The sequence below is a fragment of the Phoca vitulina genome, unplaced genomic scaffold, assembly GCF_004348235.1.
Source record: "Phoca vitulina isolate PV1807 unplaced genomic scaffold, GSC_HSeal_1.0 scaffold20, whole genome shotgun sequence".
NCBI lineage: Eukaryota > Metazoa > Chordata > Mammalia > Carnivora > Phocidae > Phoca > Phoca vitulina.
This window is the reverse complement of record NW_022589723.1, coordinates 12,996,668-13,017,672: the sequence shown is the minus strand read 5'-3', so window position 1 is coordinate 13,017,672 and position 21,005 is coordinate 12,996,668. Positions and strand designations below refer to the sequence as shown.

Genomic DNA, 21,005 nt, shown 5'->3' with positions numbered 1-21,005 from the left:
TGTTTCATAGTAAAGTCTGAAGGAAACAACAAGGCACAACAACAATTAAAAACAAAACAAAATAGGACTCAGTGCTACCCTTCTACATAATCCTCACTCCCCCAGCCTGGTCTTCCACCCCAGGGGCTGGATGGATGTTCCTGGGACTCTGGCCTGGGCTCACCTTCAGGCACCTGCCCCTGCTCTGCCCTCAGGCCCGGGTGCCTACTGCCCTCGCTGCCTGGGAAAAGTGAGAGGCTGAAGAATCAGGAGTGCTGGGTCTGCACTCCATCAGCTCTCCTCCAGCCCTGGGCTGTGTAAGCTGTGTCCTGCCCAACTCACCCCTCTCCCCCATCTGGGCTGCTCAGCTCCCCCAAGTTCTCGTAATCCTGGGAGGGGCTGGGTTTGGTCTCAACATGCCCCAGTGAGAAACTGTGAAGGTACCATAACAGCTCAGAGTAGGCCACAGAGAGTCCTGCTACCTGCCCCTTCCTCACCCTGGCTCTAGCCCCCACCCACCTGAGTCAGACACAGGTGGGACAGGAAGTAGGGGGAAGGACAACAGAAGTGGGTCTCTCCATGTCCTCAAGCAAACATTAACTGAGCACTCAGCCAAGGGATATAAAGGCAAACAAACCCCCCCACCCCCCCACCCCCCGCCACCAGACACCCTAGCTCAGGCGAATATGGCCTGGTTAGGGCTGTAACAAGGAGACACTGTTTCCACTGGTCCTGGGCACCCGGCACAGGGGCCTTTGACAGAGAGCTGGGAGAAGCAGAATTCTATCTGCTGTCCCGCACCCCATCCTGACACTGCCCACCCTGGGAGCAAAGCTGCATTAGGACTTTTGTGGGCCCTAGGCACTGTCACCTTCTTAAACCACTTCCACCCTTAAAAAAAAAAAGTATATACATATATTTATAAAAGATAAATATTTTTTACAACCGTGTCGGTATATAAAAGGATATAATCCAGGCTGGATATATTATCACCTATTCATTATTATTATATTCATTCATTCTTCTGATTTTAAAAGAGATTAAAACATTTCTGTGGGCTCCTAAAAGTAGGTGGGCCTGATGCACTGTGCCTGCCATGTCTAATGGTTACGTCAGTCAGCCCCAAGGCCAGGCTGCCCCACCTTTGACGCAGAGCTGCGTGAATCGGAGCTCGCTGTCATGGTCCCGCAGCATGAAGTGGAAGTCCTCCCATGTCAGCTCCTCCTTATCCTGGAAGCCAGACTCCCGGAACATGGACTCCACCACCTCTGTTAGCTGGGCCTTGGACAGGCAGTTGTTGGAGATCTCGATGAAGGACCTGGGGTTGGGGGAGGGAAGCCATCAGGCCCTGAAAAGAAGCCTGAGGCCTAGACAGGAGGGCCTACTGGCCATCCCACCAGGCCTTCCGAGCCCACATGGAAGGTCCCCAACTGGCCAAATCCCAAGCCCCCTCCTAGTTATAATAGTCTTTGGCTATATGGCCCCAGCTCTTTACCCTCCTGCTCCCACCTTCATGCCCCCACTTCTTTCCACCAGCAGTCCCTGTCCTGGCCCACTCTTCTGGCCATGCTACAGGACCAACCTCAGCATCCTGATGAACTCGTCCTTGGAAATGAGACCATTCCCATCAAAGTCATACATGCGGAACATAAGGCGAGACTTCTCCTCAGGAGAGCCTGGGAGGAAGAGGACCCCGTGAGAGCCCCAACCTACCTGCCTAAACCCCAGGCTGGCCAGAAGGGGCCTCACATGAGTGTGACCCACTGCTGAACACAACAAGGGGTCATTGTGCTTCCTGAGCTCTACCTGGGTGCTCCCAGATGTCTGCCGTGGCTGGAGACCTGATCTGGCACTTCCCCATCTCCAATGGGTCAGCTACCCTTCAGCCTCAGTCTCTAGCCCCTTCCATCTTCTCCTACCTGGACAATCACTCCCTTCTCCCCTACCTTTCATGAAGACCACCAGGATGTCCAGAAACTCCCGGAAGGACAGGTAGCCATTGCCATCTTTGTCAGCCAGGGAGAACATGGACTCCACAAACATGTCCTGGGGCTTGAGGCCCAGGGACTCGGCAAACTCAGCTCTGCTCAGCTCGCAAGTCAGGGCCTCCCGTACCTTCTGTGATGAGTCCAGGGGCAGGGTCCCTGCGTCCGCCTGGTCGATGTCCAGCACCTGCACTTGGGCAGCAGCAGAGGGAGAGAGACAGAGAAGGAGACAAGGTTTCCTTGATTTGAAGTCAAGCTGAGCCTTGTAGGATCCACCTTTTCCAGGTTTCTGCCCAGCACCCTATCTCCTGAGCACCTACCCTGTGCCCAGCAGGTAGTCCCTGGGGCCATTTCTTCTACAGAGCCCTGGCCCTCTGTGTTAGCCGATTGGACCAGGCATGCACACTTGACACAAGCAGACGATCTGGAATTGGGACTAAGAGGTCCCAGGTCTGTCTTCACCTGAGCACAAGAAAACTCAAAAGTGGTGGACCATCATGTTCTTCCAAGTGCTCAGGGACACAGACAGAGGGAAGTAAACACACAGAAAACGAGGCAGGCCGAGAGAGAAGTGAGTGACCTTGTTTGCTGGCAACTCTCCCTTTCCTTGCCCCTTCCAGGCCAGGTCACAGTCCTCCCTTTGGAACTCCTGAGACATCACCATAGCCTCAGAGTCAACTGACCCTTTGTCAGTACTAGCTTGCTCTTAACACCCAAAGGCGTTTTGACTGAGAAAAAGCCTCAGCTGAGTTGAGAAAAAGTTGTGCTTGGGAAAGGGGAATTCTCACGGTGGGCTATCTTCAGCCCGCCCAGGGGCTGCCCCAGCATCAGAACAGGCGGTGAGGGAAGCAGGCAGGCCTCAGGCCACAGCACTTATTTCTCCTGCCTGTCAACCGGGGGCCCCCAGTCCCAACCTGGCTGTGGTTTCATGAGGCAAACCTTGTTGCTTCAAACAAGGAGCTTTAGTGGAAAGAGCCTGGGGCTGGAGGCGAAAGACCGGGTTCCTGTCCCAGCTCTGCCACCCACTTGCTGTGTGACTTCAGGCAAGTCTCTCCAGTTGTCTGGCATTCATTTTTCTTACCTGCCTTACTTATCTCACAGGGCTATTGTGAGAATCAACAAGAGACGCTGTATGGAAAACATCTTGAAACCTGGAAGTACTGTGCAGACAGAGAGGGTTGGCAGCTATCCCCAAGACACAGTAGCACACCCTCACACCCCCAGCACAAGGAGTCCCCATAGCCCTGATGGGTCCCGAACTGAGTGCATGTGCCCCAGCCCTACCTGGGCCCTGGCAATGAGTCTCCCCACCTGAGGGTCCCTTCATTCTAGTGCATACTCAAGTTCAACGGGCTTGGGGAGTAAATGACAAAAGCCATGTGCCTGGCACATCGTAAATGACCATTAAATGGTCGCTTCCCTCACAAATCCTCTCCCGGGCCAGCTAACCCTGCTCCTTCTCCTCAAACATTAATTTTTTTGCCCTTCTACTGGGCACCTCTGCTCAGTCCCCCCTGCTCCTTTCCTCTGAGCCAAAAAATTTTTACCTCTTTTTAAGTCCTCGCCAAATCTGACCCGAACCACGACCGTCCACCGGCCTGAAGACTCACCACCTTTTCTGAACTCCTACACTGCTTATCTCATGGCTCAGTTTTGTAGCCATTATTCTGAAGTGCTGGTTATCTTCCTTTCTGTGTCTGTTCTTTCTTCCCAGAGGGGTGACAAACTCTTTGAGCGGGGCCTAGGCTGAATGGATCTTATCTCTTACCAAGCGTCTCCTCTCCACCCTTTTGGACCCAGGCGGCTTTATGTCTGTGCCAGATATGGGTGCAAGTCCTTGCATTTCTCTTCCTGGTTTCACCACACCCTCTCAATAGTTCATGGAAGTCTGCAAGGTGGGCACCAATGTCCCATGGAGGCCTCTGGCAGCTGCACTCCAACAAGGATGGGGGACCAAGGGTCCTCACTGCCCCCACACTGACCCTGGGTTTCTGCGAGCATTTGGCCAGGATGAGTTAAGTGAGGGCAGAAAGGCTGGACAGCCCTGAGGAGCACACTGAGTGACACATGCAGATAAGCTCCTGACGTGGCCTCCCTGGAGTCCCACAGGTAGGCGCTGCGGAGCATCTTCTTACAGAGAGGCCAGGTGGTTGGGCCCAAAACGCAGCAGACCTGATTAGTAGTGTCAGGGCTCCTGACTTCCCTGGAGTCAGCCCACGGCCGCCTGCAGGTGAGGGCACCACCATAGGCAGACATGCAGCGACAGACCTGAGCCTAGCTACACACCTGGGAGAAAAGGTGCCTGAAAAAGGTCTCCAGGAGGTGGCTCCTCTGCTCTAGCGTCACGGCCGCCCTCATCAGCTCCTGCTCCCGCAGCTCCCACTCCTGGAACCTCAGCCCGCTCTCCTTCAGGGTCCCCCGAAGGTTTTCCACCAGCACCTGCCGCTCTGCCTCCAGGTTAAATAGCAGCACCTACAGAGTGGCGACAGGGAGAGCAACCATTTGTCGAGGCCTCCTGGGGCCAGGGGCTTTGCGTGAGTTTTGTCAGGGGCCACTGGGAAGAGTGCCCTTGTAAAAGGGATTTACTGGTATGTCCTGGGCTCGGTGGGGTTCTGGGCTCGATTATAGGCACAGAGACTGCATTCAGAGACATATGTCTGCAGTCATCCTTCCCTCTCTGTTCGCACTGGAGAAGAGAAGGGAAGGTGGGGAGGACAGATGACGGAGGGGACCGGGAGCCAGAGAGAGCTGAAAATCAGCCTCTGGTTGAGTTCCCCTCCAAAATCTCTAACAATTCACTAGATCCTAAAATCAGGGGGCAGGGAAGAGGGCCTGACTCCTTCCAAGGACTCCCAGCTAGGACCCACCAAAGCATCCTTAGAAAGGGGGGAGGAAGACTGTACATGAAAAAGGCACTGTGGAGATCATGTCACCCCACAGGCCCAGAGCAGGATGAATGTGTTCGCGTTTCTCTATCAGGTACTACAGCCAGGAACTAAAAGCCAGAAACCCTGCCTGATTCAGTGCTCCTTCCCCTCCACCTGGCTGCCTCCCTGGCTATGGAGCAGGAATAGGACCAGCTGGGCCATACCAGGTCATACTCCTTGGGGATCTTGAGCAGGAGGGCGCGGCGTCCGCGGTTGCCGGACAGGATGAGGCTGACCTGCTGCGGGGGCCGCAGCTGGATGGTGCGGAGCACAGAGAGCCTGCCGTCCACCACGCAGATCTGCCCAGGCTGCAGGTGCACCAGCACAGGCCGGGAGGGCTCCTTGTGGCCCTGCCATTCCAATGCTGGAGAGACAGGGCTGGGTCAGCTGGGGCCAGGACAAAGGAGGCTGGCTTAGGGCTGGAGTTAGGTCAGGGCCTCCGTAGTTCCTGGCCCCTTCTTGAGTACTGAGGGTCATCCCCTCCCCAACAGTCCTGCTGTGCCTCTAGCCCACGTGAAGAATAACTACCATTTCCTGAGTGTTTACTGTGTGCCCAATACTGTACCAAGTACTTGGCATGAACTAGTTAATATAATCTTCATAAACTTTCATGAGGTAAGTGCTATTATTATTCCTGTTTTACAGATAAAAAAAATGGGTTTAGAGAAATTAAAAAATCTGCCTAAGGCCCAAAAGCTCAAGTGGTAGAATCAAGATTCCAATCCTCCATCAGTGTGACTCTGGACCTTCATTAATTACTTCTCTGTTGCCTGAAATTCCAGTGTAAGATGCCGCAAAGCATCTGTTGCCGAGGATTCTAGAGAGTCATGGTAAGCCTATGAAATGTAGTCAAGGCCCTGTGACTCCCCGCCCTGAGTCTATCACATCCCCTTTATGTGGGACCACGGGGAGGATCTATGGAGGGTGGAGGACTCCAGGTCCAATCTCCACCTGACGCCTCCATGGCTTTTCCCACCTGCCCTGACCTGCTTGGAGGCCTAGAAAAGGGAGGCCTTTTCCTTAGGCTGCTGGGGTGGGAGCAGTCTGCAGCCCTGAGTCATGTCCTCCCCCCACAGCACGCTGGCCAGCTCCAGGCCTACCTTCCATGCCCCCCACGAGTTTCTCAGACATGATGCTCTGGCGGTCCTGGCCCTGGAGCCTCTTGAAATTTCTCCTTCGGAGCCGGGCAACAATCCAGGCACTAAGCAGGCTCACTGAGAGGGCAGAGGCAGGAGGATGCTCAGAGGAAGGTAGGAGTCTGAGATCAGTGGCCCCTTTCCTTGGCAAGACCCCCTGCTCTCCCCACCTCCTAGGTCGGCTCATTCAATTGTCTCAAACTGTGAAGCTCCCTGGTGGGGAGTGGGGTAGGGGTGGGGAAGGAGCTTTGGGTAAGATGCCAACACAGCCTCTGCTGCTTCCACCACTCAGGTCCCTTCCTAGCCAGAGACTAAGGCCAGAGTCCTTGTGCCAGAGACTGGACCCACTCTGCCATACAGCTGGTGGACTCACACACAGCCATGCCGAACTCTAAGTCTCAAGCCTTTGCCCCAGCTAGTTCTCAACTGGTTCTCAAGCAGGGTTTGCCTCGGACAGTTTCCCAGGCCCAGGCTCCTGCAAATAACTGTGAAATACAGATTCCTTGTGGCTCCTGACCAACCTAGGCCCTGGAGGGACCCCAGGAGAACAGGAAGGCAAATTTCCCTGGAGCTGACTTATCTGCAGGTCAGACACTTCTCATGTCCCCTCCTGCTCTGATGTTTTCGTCATGTGCCCAAAGAAACAGTACTCCGCATGGTCAGTTGTTAGAGATGAAACCACCCCACTGCCACCCCTTAGCTTATGCATTTCACCCAACACCACCCTGCCCATCACTTTTACCCAGGGGGAAGCAGCAGAGAGTCCCGATCGTGACCCCAAAGCCAAATCCACTGCCTTCAAAATAGTCCCGCATGATGGAGGGACCACAGGCTGGCAGGCCCTCAGTGCTGAGTTGTCTTGGCTGCGGGCAGGGGTCTCCTGGGGAGACAGAGGAAGCTAGAGTCCTGGGGCGTGCTGGGCCAGAGACTCTGGCACAGAATCACCGAGGAGGTTAGAGTGGCAGAAAGGGTAGAGTGGGGGGGCCTCTGGGTAGCAGAGGGGTGAGAGCTGCTTACCCCTGTCAGTATACCAAGAATGTGGTGTTTGCCTAGTGGGGTAACAAGTGGGGTCAAAAATGAACCTCAGCCCTCTCTCTCCCTCACATGCACATATGTACACACACACACACACACACACACGCACACACAGCCCTTCCCTTGTCACTGCTGTGGGATTAGGATATCCTCACTGCACTGGGCCTTCCTGATATCACACCCACCCCAGGCTCAACCCAGCTGATGGGAGCCTTCCTCCCTAGGTCTCTCTGAGTCTCAGTCTTGTCCCCACTTGGGTACCCTCTGGAGTTGTGCAGAAGGGGACCTACACAGCCACATGTGGCCACCTTGGTGCCCAGAAACAAAGTTCTCAAGGGCAGAAACATGGCTCACTGCCTCCTTGGAGTCTACTGCCCAACCACACCTGAACCAGGCCCACGGATGAGGAGGGATGAGACACCAGACCCCAGGCCCCTCCAAGCACCCCCTGGCCACTCACCCATATGCCAGAAGAAGACATTGGGCTGCAGGGCACTGGGGTTCATGTTGGTGACAGCCACTAGAACATCCCGTAGGGAAGTGTTTCTGATCTCTGCAATTTCTTCCTCAGAGAACAGCCTGGGGGTGGGAGAGGTGGGGAGCTGCTGCATTGGGAGAGAGATGCCTGCTCTGGCCCAGGGACCCAGATGAGGGAAGAAACCCAGAGGGGCTGAGGAGCGTGGGAGGCCAGCTGGGAATCAAGGACCCATGGGGCTGCTGACAGCACCTGCAGAGGGCCTGGGGCCCAGGCCAAGGTGAAGTCTGAGGAAGGGACCCAGGCAGGCCTTACCCATTCCTGGTGTTCTCAAACCAGTAGCGGTCGCCATCCCGCAGCCTCACAAACTGGTTAAGGACGATGGTGCTGAAGAGGGGCCCGGGGTCCCCATGGCTCTCCAGGAGCCCCCCGGGGAGCAGCTCCAGCCAGGACAGGTCCTGGTTGTACAGGGCAGCTGTGGCCTCCAGCACCTGGGCCAAGAAGGGACACAAGTGAGTGCAAGGACCTGGCACCCACCCTAGGGCAAAGAGGTAGTACGCAGGGATCAGCCCCCAGGATGATAATGATAAATGACAGTGACAATCACTCACTTATTATGCCCCAGGCACCGCTCCGAGTGCTTTACACAAGTTAACTCTTTTATGGGAACTCGCTCACAGATTCAGCTGCCTATTTTAGAAAGTTGGAACAAAACAGGCAGCCAGTTCCCTATGTGGCTTGTGCTCAAAACAGTATGAAAGTTGAGGGTCAAAACCAGTACAAAAGTTGGAAAGGTAGAATGATGTATTAGAAAAGCTTTCTATTCTTAGAGCTAAAAAAGTTTTTAAAAATCAAATCCCTGCATATACATTGCTTTTTGGAGACAGACTTCAATATTATATGAGCAGCATTTTCTACCTGACCTTTACTTTAGTTCTTTTCTCTGCAATGTAAACAAACATTTGCTCAGCTTAATTCCAGTGAGGCCCAGGTAAGCTAAAGATTTGCTACTTTCAGTATGCCTGGTGATTCCTATCTTTATATTGATTTTATAAAGTTTACAAGCCCCATGTGCGTATTGCTTCTTCATCAGCCTTTCAATTCTCCACTTTCCAACAATCTTATAAAATAGTAAGGACAAAAGCAATAAAACAAGCATGCAATTGCAGAAACGCCACTATGCCAAGATGCTAAGGCCACCAAAACTGGTCTGTTGGCTGGCAGGCAATGCCACTTGCCCAGGTGATAGCTCAGGGTGTGACAGTTAACTCCCCAAGGGCAGCTTGAGTATCGGTGGATAAAAAAGTATAGCTTGTTCCTGGGTCGAGGACCCTCTACACCTGCTCAGGTGCTTGTTGGGAAGAGCAAATGAGATAATGCCTATTAAGTGCCTAGCATGCAAGAGATGCTCAACAAACATTTGCTAGATCTGCAGAGTCACAAGATATACTGCCAAATCCTACTGGTCTGGAAACTTCCATCCTGGTGTACGATACTGGGAAAAGCCACCTGGGTGAGTCCCATCCTTCTCCCCAGGGACTTGTCTCTAGTGTTTGTGTCTCACTGCCTCCCTTCCATGTCTTGGGCCAATGTGCCTTGGCCCTCCCACCCTGCCCTCCGTGTCCCAACCCTTCCTTACGGTATGGTTGCTCTGGGAGAGTGCAGGGTTGATGTCCTGCCATCTGGTAATAGGAGGAAGACCCAGTGCTGCCCTGGCCTTGGTATAAGAGGGCAAGCCCAGATCCCGGCCTCTTTGCAGGCAGCCAGCCAGGTGGTCTGTACGAGAGAACTTCAGGGGCCCAGGCCAGAAATCTGGGGATGAAATAGCAGAGAGTCTGAGGGAGCTCAGGGCCACCACGGCTCCACTAGCCCAGGACCCGGGCTCCAACCAGCCCCAGGGGGGACCAGAATCACACAGAGGGAACCATGGTCACCACATCTCTCAGCAGTGAAAGAGTACAGGCTCCCAGGCACAGACACTCCTCCTGGCCTGACACTGGAGCTCCAGCAGAATCCCCACCCAGGGGCTAGCAGGGCACAGCCTTCAGGGACAGCCTCAGCCTCACCTAGTACATCCTCAACCACGACATGGTCCTCTCGCTCAGCGATCTGGGAGGCCATGCCCAGCAGTAGCGCATCCACATCTTCAGCTCTTCGTAGGTTTGGATGCTTTAGGAATGGGGAGAGAAGATGGGGCTGGAGGTTGAGCAGCCAAGCTCTCCCCACACCACAGTCCATGTCCTGGGCCCACCCAGTGCTGATGTTTGCTCTGAAACCAGCAGGCCATTCCTCCTCCATAGGTTGATTCCCCACTCAGGGTGAGTGATGTCCCCATCCAAAGCTCAGGATGCTGGGAGACAGGTCCCCACAAACACAAGGGATCTAAAACTTTACTTCTATTTTAGGAGACTTGACAGTATGATCAACAAAGACACTAGAACATCTAGGTCTTGGTCCTTGCTCTGTTAGTGAGCAGCTGTGTGACCATGGCAAATCACAGGACCTTTCTGAACTCAGTGCCTTTTCCTTAATAAAAAGGGCATTAGGGATAAAATTAAATTAAGTTAAATTAAATTAAAACAATTAGGAGGATACTGAGGTCTTCTTCAATTCAGCTTTATCACTCTGATTCTGTGCTTTCCTCTTCTCCCTTTTCCTTCTACCTCTCTTCTCTTGTGAACACTCTACACAAAGTATCAGATTTTGCTTTAAATTATTCATCAATGCTCTTTACCCACACTGGCCTGGTTTGGATGGGACAGATTATCCCTGATAATCTCAGAACTCTTCCTTCCTTCTTGTTCCCCCCTCAACATACACATTCACACATTGCCTTCAGTATGTCTAATTGGGACATTTCCTTGGGGGGGGGGTGGGATGGCTGGGGTACTCCGGGCCTATGGGGGACTCAGAACTGTCAAGGGAGAAGAAAAACCTACAAGGAAGGAATGAATGTAGAGCCACACCTGCATAGGCCTCGCTGTCCCTCACACCGCCTTGAGGTGGAGGTGGAGGATTGACTTTCGAGCATGTACAGCTGGCTGCCTAGGCCCTACTGTCCCCCTTCATCATATACCTCAGACACACACACACACACACACACACCCACCCACATATGTGCCCCCAGCCCTGACCTTTCGGCTCCAGTAGCTATTGCAGACCCGGAGAGCCCTGGAGGTACTTGAGTTCCTATTGATGACCTCCTGGAAGTGACAACTGGCATTTCTGAAATGCAAGGAGCAGGGGAATGATGACTGAGGCCATGGGGTCCTAAAGTCAGGCATCTGCTCTGATCTCCAAGACTGTACATAGCCAGGGGCCCAGGTCAGTGTAAACATTTAAAAACATGGGGCGCCTGGGTGGCTCAGTCGTTAGGTGTCTGCCTTCGGCTCAGGTCATGATCCCAGGGTCCTGGGATCAAGCCCTGCAGCAGGCTCCCTGCTGCAGGGAGCCTGCTTCTCCCTCTCACACTCCCTCTGCTTGTGTTCCCTCTCTCCCTGTCTCCTTCTCTGTCAAATAAATAAATAAAGTATTTTAAAAAAGCATTTAAAAATGTGCCCAAAGCATGCACATGCTTCCCTTCCCCCATCTCTTTCTCCATCTTTCTGTCTATGTATATATTACTAAACAGCATGGGGCTCTGTTTAGAGCACCTCTTCTCTCCTGATTCCCAAAGAGAGAGTGTATATATATATGTTAAAACATTTTAAAAGGATTTTTAATTGTTCTTTTGAAATTACTTGTCTATGGATAAGTCAAATGCTATGATTTCTTGGCTATGATTAGGCATATCCAAAAATTGTCCCAGAGTAAGAAAATCTAACCTATGAATTGTTTTTTTTAAAGATCTTATTAATTTATTTGACAGAGAGCATGCGTGTGCAAGTGCAGAGCAGGGGGAAGGGGTAAAGGGAGAGGGAGAAGCAGACTCCCCACTGAGCAGAAAGCCAGATGGTCGGAAGTGGGGCTCAATCCCAGGACCCTGGGATCAAGACCTGAGCCCAGGGCAACTGCTTAACTGACTGAGCCACCCAGGTGCCCCTAACCTACAAATTGTTTTAAATTATAATGCACTTATAAAAATAAACTGACATGTTTTGTTCCATATACATTTAATTAAATATGTATATTTTAGTTTAAATTTCCCTTTTCCTTATTTTGGAGTCAAAATTTCTCTTCAGCTCTCACGCTTTTTTAATTATAATTCCCTAGAAAGGCTTGCAAGACCCAGGTCCTGTGCTTATAGTTAAAAATGCCCCCAGTGTAGTGTCAAGACCTAAGATTCAGACCAGCAGGCTTTGTGACTCACCCTCTGAGCCTCAATTAGCCTGTGTTTAATTGGGGGGTTAATATATACACCAGCCGTAGGAAAATGGACATAAAGTGCTTCAAAACCACAACAATGTCTTTTTAAACAATTGTTCTTCCCCCTCCAAATTCACTGTTCTCTGGGGAAATTAGCACACTTCAGACTGATAATCCTTTCCTGAGGACAGATTTTTCTCAAATGACATCCCCATTCCTCCCAACACACAAATGTTTTCGCTTTGCCCTCACCTCATGTAGACCCCAGGAGGCACCATGGTGGAGAAGAACTGCTCAGAGGCCACCAGGAACTCTGGGGAGATGCTGGGGTCCAGGAAAGGGCTGTATCCTGGGGGAAGGGGAGAAGAGAGAGGATAGTAACATTTAGCCCTTAAACCACCCACCCTCCCTCCCCCTCCAAAAAACTCCTGCTAGCTCTCCCAGTCTCCCTCCCCATCCCCTTACCTGCATACTTCGGGAGCGTTTTCTGCAGGAAGCTGGGCAGCCACTCATACAAAACGATGTTCTGAGGGTCAACAGAGGGCAAAAGGGAGGCAAGTGCTGGAGCAGCCACGCTGGGAGGGTCTGAGCCCCAGGAAGGCTTAGGTGGGAGGTGAGGGCCAGGCAGGGGCAGTCAGCAGGGAGGCGACTCCAACAGGACAGGTGCGGACGCCTGTCCCCCACTAGGAACACGGGATGGGCGTGGGCTAATAACTAATAACCACAGCCAAGTCTCGTGTGTGACGGTCCTTTGCCTGCTCTTCATCTTCGGGGTCCCTTCCTAGACGCTAGCTCCAGTTCTGGGGAGCAGTGTCCTCCCGGAAAAGGGCGTTTCCGGGGGCTGCTTGCGCGAGGATGGAGGGCCCCGCGGGGCAGCGGAGTCTCCCGCGCAGCCGTCGGGGGGAGGGGGCGGGGAGAGGGCGCGTGACTGACCTGGTAGGTGGCGATGACCCTCTTGCGCGCGTGCTGGAACAGCTCCTCGTCCCCCCATTGCGGGTGCTCGCGGGCCAGCCGCTGCGCGCACAGGTTGTGGTAGCGGAACCACAGCAGGCCCAGCGCCTGCAGGAACGGGTCGCGGTTCCCTCGCTCCGCCCCGAAGGCTGCACGCGACGCGGGGCCGCAGGGCAGGAGAGGAGCGGCGGTGTGACCACCAGCTTTGCCTCCCGCAGCCCGCGCCCCGCCCCGCGCCCCGGCCGCCGCAGCCCGCCCCGCGGCCTCACCGTACAGCCCCCCGGGCCCGCGCTGTCCGGTGGCGGGGTCGGGCGCCGTCCACATGAGCAGGGGGCTTTGCGCGTTCCGGGGGAAGGCGGGGTCGGGCCCCGACGCCAGCTGCCCCCCCGGAGAAGCTCCGCAGCGCGTCGCTCCACGAGTGCGAGGAGCCATAGATGGCGCTGCCGTCCAGCCAGCCCGTCACCTCGTTGGTCTGCGGGGGGCACCGCGAGGGTGAGCCGGGGGTGAGCCGGGGGTCGGGCAGCGGAGGCGGGTGTCGGTGCGCGAGGGGGTGGGAGCCTCTCTCCCCGCCCCGCCCTGCCCTGGCCTGGCCGCGAACCCGGGACCCCGCCCGCCTCGTCTCACCAGGTCCCGGGGGTTACTGGGGCTCTGTCCGGTCTCGGGGTCCCAGCGGCTCCTCTGGAAGGGGAGGACCACGTCCCCGCGCCGGTCGGGGTCGAACACCGGGTCCCCGGGCGGGATGTGGATGTTGAGGAACTCGGCTGGGCAGCCGGGGGTCTCCACGCTCACCAGGTCCGAGAGCACGTGGTAGCCTGTCCGCAATGGGGAGGGCGTGCAAGGACCAGCTAAGGATCATTCTCCCTTCTGCATCAGGTATCTAGCCCTCCCCGACTACCCTTGAAGCTTCAAAAGACTCCTCAGCCATTTTTGGCAAGTCCAAGTCTTGACCTCCCCCACCCTTCCCAATCCTTTGTTACACCCTGGTCCAAACTGTTTTCATTGTCAGTTTGGTCTTCTCCTTGGTAACTGGGAGGTGCCGGGTGAGTGTGCCTAGGCAGTCAGGCTGGGAACACCTGCTCCAACATGCAGCTGGGAGCAGCCTGCCCAGAGAACCTGCCAGGCTCACTACAACACTGGACACTGGGATTCAAATGTAGGCACCCTGGGTGGCCAGCAGGAGCCCGGCATTCCTGCTGGGAGCCAACAACCCACAGTCACTGGGGTCCAGCCACCCACCCTAGCACCCGCATTTTGACACCATGCCCACCAGCCCTCTTGTCAAAATCAGAATCCTGCCCTAAGACTGTCCTAGGAGTCACAGCGGGCAAAGAGTGAGAACAGGGTCCCACCAAAAGTCCCTACGAGATTATTGTCATGCTCCTGTCTCTACCTGCAGTCCCATCAACAGCTCAATGTGGGGCAAATTTATGCCTCCCCCAACCAGACTTTTCTCCCTCTACTTTTTCTTCCCCAGAAAAAGAAATACAAGACATAGCTTTCTTGACTTAAGAAAAGTCATTTTAGGCCCCAGACATCTTATGATTTATGCCTACTTGCACAAAGCACATTCTTGAGTTATCTTTGCAGGATTTAAACCCCTTTGAGCACTCAGATATTAGAGCAATTAAAAGGCAGACAATTGATGCCAACCCTTGCTGGCCCTTGTGACTTCCATCAATTAAGACCTGGACTCTGTCACTCCGAGATGACTTTTGCCTAAATTCTAGGCTTATTCCCCATTGGACAAGTGCCTTCATGAATGCATATGTACCCTTACCTTAAAACTTCCCCAGTTTTATTATTTGGGAAGACACTGCTTTAGGAAATATTCTCCATGTTTTCCTTTACTTGTTCTAAATAAAACTCTTCCTATTCTTGTCTTGGTTTTGTCTTTTGGCTCAATATCCACCGAGAGGCAAATCCAGTTTTGGGTAAGAATACCCCATCCCATTGCCTCCCCCCTCCATCTCTCACCCGCATCTCTAAGATCCTCCATCACTTCTCTCCCTCACTCCCTGACTCCCCACCTCAGACATAGAGGTGTCCAGCTGACCCTACTGGCCTCCCTCCCCCAGAGGTTGAGGGCCTCACCAAAGAAGACTCCCAGCACTGTTCGGTTTCGCAGGGAGGCCTGCCCTGCAGGGCCCCTCATGGCAGTGTTGCTAAGGTTTCTGGGGTTGGGCAGGTGGGGTTCTCTCAAGGGCTGGTACACACCATCTGCATAGCTGGCTGGGACCAGGCGCTGCAGCCGAGAGCCTGGGGTAGGAGGGGTAGGGACAAAGATAAATCCTCAGTGGGGCTCCCTTACCTCCTCTCTCCCAGGCTTCCCTCCATACCACAGATCCTAAAACCTTAAGAATGGATGAGCCTTTGCTGGTACCTGCCAGGCCTTGCCCCTTCGGGCACCCCTGCCCTGGGGCTGTCTCTATTTGTCCCTCACCTACCTTTGCTGCCCCATTTGTGCTCCATGAGGTTGTTGTACCACCCATCAAATCGCTGCACCTCCCAGGAAATGGGGTTCTGAGCTCCTGTGTGAGAACAGAAGGAAGGGGCAGCTGGGCAAGTCCGGGCATGAGAGGACAGGCAAGCCTGAAGGATATGGCTCTTGGGAGCCTGGTAAGGGGAGCAGCAGAAGGTGGACACCCAGCACAGTGTGGAAGGTAGGGGGCAGAGGGAGAGAACCGAGGACAAAGTGGTATCCAAACTCAAGCTCAGTGGGGGAAACATGGCAGGGAGCACTGAAGCAGCGTAGCCAGGGGCAGTGTGTGCTGACAAGTAACCTCAGAGAACAAGATGAAGCTGGAGAACAGTGGCTATGTGGAAGGGCATGCAGGAGCCTTCTACTGCCCTCACACCTCAGTTCCCTGGGGTGACAAGGCAGGACAGAAACCATTCCCAGCCCTAAGATACCATAGGGAGTAAGAGCCAGCCGCACCCCAAACGCCAACCAGGGAAGGAGAGGTCATTCTGTGACCACTCCCTGGGTAGGGGAAGTGTGGAAGAGGGGCTTGGCCCTCTCCTGCTGAGCAGAGCCCCCAGGGCAAGTGTGTGGGCCCTGGGGCTGTGGCTCTGGGGCCTGTTGCTACTCTGGTCTCTTTTCCAGTTTCTGGGGTGGGGATCAGATCAGGGACTGCCTGGTCACGGGATAACCTTCCCGCCTCCTCTTTTGAGGCATCAGGTTCCTCATGTAATTCCTCTTATTGACCCTATTGTACTTTCCAAAAACTAGGATCTGGGAGGGAGCACTCAGCTGTTGAGGGAAGAACTCAGGCAGTGAGGGCAGAGGGAAGGGTCCAGAATCAGAGGTGGAATGGGGGTCCTTCTGGTCAGTAGATCAGATGACCAGTTAGATTCCTTTCCCCAAACTAGAAGGTTACAGGGCTAAAGCTCCCTCTCTGCTCACTTCATAGAACAGAACAAAGAAAAGGACCCTCATCAGCCAGCGAGAGACCCATTCCTGATTGTCTTTCCACTCAGACCAAGAACAAGATCTCAGAGCTCCCCTCCTGCCCCACACTTCCATGTGCATGTGCACACCCATGTGTGCACACTCACTCACCAGCAGGTCAGAGAAGGAAAATGACTCAGGCCCTGATGTTTGAGCAAAGAACTCAACTAAGGATCCAGGACTTGGGGCAGGAACTAGTGCAGCTATATACATGTGATCTCTAAAATAAGATGAACTGGTGGCAGAACAAGGGGGAGGAGGGCCTTTGGGAGGGAGCATAAGGAAGAATGCCTTCTGGGAATAAGTGGCAAGAGCCTACTAGAAAAGGAAAATCCAAGGTCAAGGCAAAGAGAGAGCTGGAAGGAATGGGAATGGTAACAGCTCTGTCCTGGGAGAAGCTGCAGGGATCTATTGCCCAGTCAGAATAGATCATTCCAAAGGTTTTCTCTGCTTCCTTTTCCTGTATCCTCCAACCCTTGATGATAAGGAACTGGCTATTTAAAAAAAAATTATTTATTTATTTGAGAGAGAGAGCACAAGCAGGGGAAGCAGCAGAGGGAGAGGGAGAAGCAGACTCCCTGCTGAACAGCTGGGCTCTATCCCAGGACCCTGGGATCATGACCCAAGCCAAAGGCAGACACTTAACCAACTGAGCCACCCAGGCACCCCAGGAACTGGCTCTTTTTAACCTAACTTGTAGCACCTTAAACCTACTTCCCTTCTCAGAGACCCAGACTTCAGAGAATGGCCTCAGATTCTAGTAAGAGACTGTCCAAAGCTGACAGAAACAAGACGAAATCGAATGGACCGACCATATTAGTGGTGGTGGTTGGTTGTGTTGGTTTTTTTTTTTTTTTCCATATTGTTTTAAAACACTGGTGACTTCCCTTCAGCTTTGGGTCTAGTCTGACCACAAGATCCGTTATTATCTTGTATGCCTCATCAGTCTTTTGCCACTTGGGATCAGGGGTCCTTACATTATGAAGAAAGAGAGAAGACAGGGGAGAGAGAAAGGGCCTCCAGACTGAGGAATGAAATAGGAAATGCTGATACAGCAGGATTCCTCTGTTCCTAGCTATACTTCTTCAATCTATACTTACCCATGGATGTCCATGACCCAACCAGGAGTGTCCATGCCAGAGCCAGGCAGAAGCCCATGATGAATATGATAATAGGGCTTAGGTATTAGAACACCCTAAAATGGAGACCCTAGAAAAAGAGGACAGGAAGAATGAGTCCCAGCAATTCAGAAGAGTCAGGCCAGGGCCTCTGCAGGCCCCTGTGAATCTAGGTGTGGCCTGGGCCAACACCACAGTGAGGAGCAGAGAGCAGGAGACACACTGTCTCCCAAGAATCTTTCATTCATTCAACAAACACTTGACAAGCACCCACTATGTATCAGGCACTGACCTAGGAACTGGAGATTAAGTGATGAACAAAGCAGACAAAAATCTCTGACTTCCTGGACTTACCTTCTTAGATTAACCGAAAAACCTTGCTTTGGTCCAGCTTTCCAAAGTGTATGTTCCTTGGACAGAGCCTTGCTTGGGGGCCAGGACACTGAGCTGCTGCTAGTCCACGAGTGTGGTCTTAGGCAGGTCACTTATCTGATCTGGACCTTGGTTACCTCTTCCAGCGATGGGAGTAAACATGCCTGAACTGTCTATCTCCTAGCATGGTTGCCGGAATCAAACATCAAACCTGAGAATGAGGTTGAATTCAAAGCAAGAAAGGTGACAGGTGTTATGTAAATGTGATGTAGAGAGAGCGTGGCTGGAGCATGGCTCCTCTCAGTGGAATCAAAGAATGCAGCGCCAGGCACTCCTGTGCTTGGTGCCAACTTTCTGCTCTCTCTCCCCAGGCCAACAAATCACCCAGGGACAACAGGGAAACAGAGGCAGCAGGGGACTCAGGCTGGGACTCCTGACCGGCACAGGGAGTGCCTCAGGCCAGTAAAGATTTTCTAAAGGTGGCATAGAAACTGGGGGGTGGGGGTGGGGGTGAGGCTGGGGAACTATCTAGTGGAAGAAAGTGGGAACTCAGAGAAAGCCTTATCTCAAACCAAACCCTCAGGACTCCTGAACAGGTTGTCTAGTCCCAGAGGAGGAGCCCCAGAGGGTGATCTCATCCCAACTTGCCATCTCCCATTAAACAAGTGAAAAACCTTAGGCCCTGTCATAACTCAAAAGCTCAGCCACTCTACCCACTCCATCCCAGAGACTGTCCAGATGGTGACCTTTGATAGTGTGTGAAGAGCAGGGTCCTGAATGGTTGAAGCCATAAGGATGGATGTGCTGAAGTGGCCGCAGTGGTCCTTCCCTGATCTAGGATGCCCTGCCCCTTCCCCCCTACCACTGTGTCTTCAGGATCCTGGGCCCCAGAGACCACTCAGCCCACAAAAAGCATGTAGTGAGCTTTCAGGCCAGGCTGTGCAGATAAACCTGAAGAGGAATTGGGTATGCTTAATAACCACTCCTTTCGGGTGGGTAGCCACAATGATTTATACAACATTGGTTCAGTAACTTTCTAACAGCCTTGAGTGGAAGGCATAACCTTATGACAGGGCAGTGAAGCCCCAGGCAGTGGCAGAACCAGGGAGAGAACACAGGCGTACCTTGTTCTTGTCCCACATGGCTACTTTTCCAGCCTGAAGTCCTAGAGTGGTGACCCTGGGGTGGGGGAAATATAAGCCAAGGCCATAGGGATTCCAACCTGATCCCAAGGGAAGGTTGAGGGGCAGCCTGGACTCTAAAAGCCCAAACTTCCCTCCCTGGCATCATGTGCTTGTGTCAGGAAGAACTCCAGAGAGATCCTTTAGGATCCTTTAGGCCCAAGCAAACTAGGCCACCCAACACTCCCAGTTCTCCAAGAACCTAAAACTTTGGTGGTGGGGTGGGGGAGGAATAGGCCTGAACCGGCTCCATTTTAGCGTCAGGCTAATAACGGAGGCGCAGGGGGGCCAGGGCTAGAATTCCTCTTCCCTCAGAAAGCGTGGCCGAGCTGGGCCACACTCCGCCGAAGCCACGCGAGTGGAGCTCCCTCCCTCCCCCGGAGCGCCTAGGCCCGCGGGCCGGAGAAGCCCTTCTGGGTCTGACCTGTGGCCGCGGCGTCCCTGGACGCCGGAGTGCGGATTGCCTCCCTCCTGGCTCGCAGCGGGGCCGCGACGCCCGCTCCCGGCCGGCTTCCTCCGCGGCGGTGCGCGGGGAGGGCGGGGCCGGCGGTGAAGAAGAGACGGCACGGCCGGGTTCTAAGGCGAGGCGAGGCGAGGCGGGGCGGGGCGGGGCGGGGCGGGATACCAGCCGGCGCGCCGGGGACCCGCCGAGGTGCTCCGAGGGGACCGGGACGCGCCAGGTGAGACGGCGCTGGCTCGCAGGGCGCAGGCGGGGGATCTGTCCCGTCCCTGGCGAGGGCTCGGCTAGTGCGGCCACTTGGACAGCAAAAAGGGCAAGTCTGCCGGGACTGGGGTGTGGGCGGGAGGCCAAGCGGGTGCGGGGGGGCCGGGGAGGCGCTCCCCCAAACTCTCCACACCTTCGGAGCTGGGCTCCAAGACCAAGAGGATCGGTCAATGCCGGCAGACCAGGCCAGGCGTCCAAGCAAGGCCCTCGTCCTAAGACCCTGAAAGAGTCTGTGGCAACCACTCCTCCCCCCGCAGGGTTCCTCGTGAGCTCTCGGGGTCTCCGGCGCTCGAGCCCCGCCCGCGCCCCGCCGGTCCCCGGACTGCATCGCTAGGTTTGTGCCGGAGCCGCCCGGGGTTCCGGGCAGGGGGCAGGAGGAGGAGGGGCCGGAGGGATGGCTGCGGAGGGGACCGCTGTTGCGCGCCGTCCCTCCTCTGTCCCAGGCCGAGGACGGGAGGCAGCGCCTCAGAGCCTCGGGTGCGGTCTGAGAAGGTTGAGAGCGACTTGCAGTGGTGGGCGGGGAAGCACCCCGGACCCGGTTTGTCCGGTCGAAGCCTGGTCCTTCAGTGCATTAGAAGAGTGGGGCGGGAAGCGGGCTCCGCCGAGAGAAAGGGAGTGCGCTTTCGGTGACAACGTCTGGACCCGGTTCCCGCCCTAATCCCACCCCCAGGAGCGCTGCTTGTGAGGTTCCACAAGGACGAGGCGAGCGGCGGCTCAGGCTGCCACGCACGCATCGTTTGCGAGACGCGAAGGTAAGAAATGGTGGTCCGGGTGTGAGTGGCGGGGATGAGGCTGCTGGGGTCGGTGCGGTCTGGGAGGGTTTTGAAGGGGACGTCGGAGTGCCGCCACTGCCCCGCGGGTTCCCGCGTCCACCCGGGGCAAGTTCAGATCAAGTGGGAGTTCCTCAAAGAGAGCTTGATAAGAAATTAAGAGGAGGCCATCCATAAATGCCACTAGGTTTACAGACATGGACTCCTTATCTCGGTCCTTACTCACCTCAGCCCTTACTGGGGATTCCTGCCTCAACCCACTCCTCAGATCTTCTATTTCAACACTTAATTCTTTCCTTGGTGCAACAACACACATACACATGTCCACATGCCTTCTTCATGAGAAGAGGCTGGGACAGGAGTGCCTGACAGGGTCCCTGTAGCCAGCCAGAGCTGTAAACTTTGAATGGGATCAACCCCAACCAAAGAAACAAAATATTACATTCTAGTAGCTGCGTATCATCAATCAGAGCTCGTGGCAACTCCAGCCATGTCACCCATTCCCCCCTTTGTAGAGAATTAGGAGTCTTTCTGGGTTCCAGAAGATGGGGGAGGTGGGCAGAGGGAGGCTACAAGAGGGGCCACAGAGCACTAAGAAA

At 54.4% G+C, this 21,005-nt stretch overlaps 1 protein-coding gene across 1 annotated transcript in view; it reads right to left on the bottom strand.

Moving 5' to 3' along the window:
• Positions 1 to 17,399, bottom strand: part of DUOX1 (dual oxidase 1) — a 30,049-nt gene extending 12,650 nt beyond the window's left edge. Inside the window, 21 exon segments of the mRNA XM_032417523.1 lie at positions 1,122 to 1,297; positions 1,562 to 1,655; positions 1,926 to 2,151; positions 4,251 to 4,436; positions 5,056 to 5,255; positions 5,992 to 6,105; positions 6,770 to 6,907; positions 7,523 to 7,641; positions 7,853 to 8,028; positions 9,177 to 9,349; positions 9,604 to 9,706; positions 10,672 to 10,762; positions 12,095 to 12,191; positions 12,308 to 12,368; positions 12,776 to 12,942; positions 13,063 to 13,180; positions 13,182 to 13,265; positions 13,418 to 13,605; positions 14,885 to 15,049; positions 15,238 to 15,321; positions 17,342 to 17,399. Of these exon segments, the coding sequence (XP_032273414.1) occupies positions 1,122 to 1,297; positions 1,562 to 1,655; positions 1,926 to 2,151; positions 4,251 to 4,436; positions 5,056 to 5,255; positions 5,992 to 6,105; positions 6,770 to 6,907; positions 7,523 to 7,641; positions 7,853 to 8,028; positions 9,177 to 9,349; positions 9,604 to 9,706; positions 10,672 to 10,762; positions 12,095 to 12,191; positions 12,308 to 12,368; positions 12,776 to 12,942; positions 13,063 to 13,180; positions 13,182 to 13,265; positions 13,418 to 13,605; positions 14,885 to 15,049; positions 15,238 to 15,321; positions 17,342 to 17,399 (2,818 nt within the window).
• Positions 17,400 to 21,005: the final 3,606 nt, after the last annotated feature.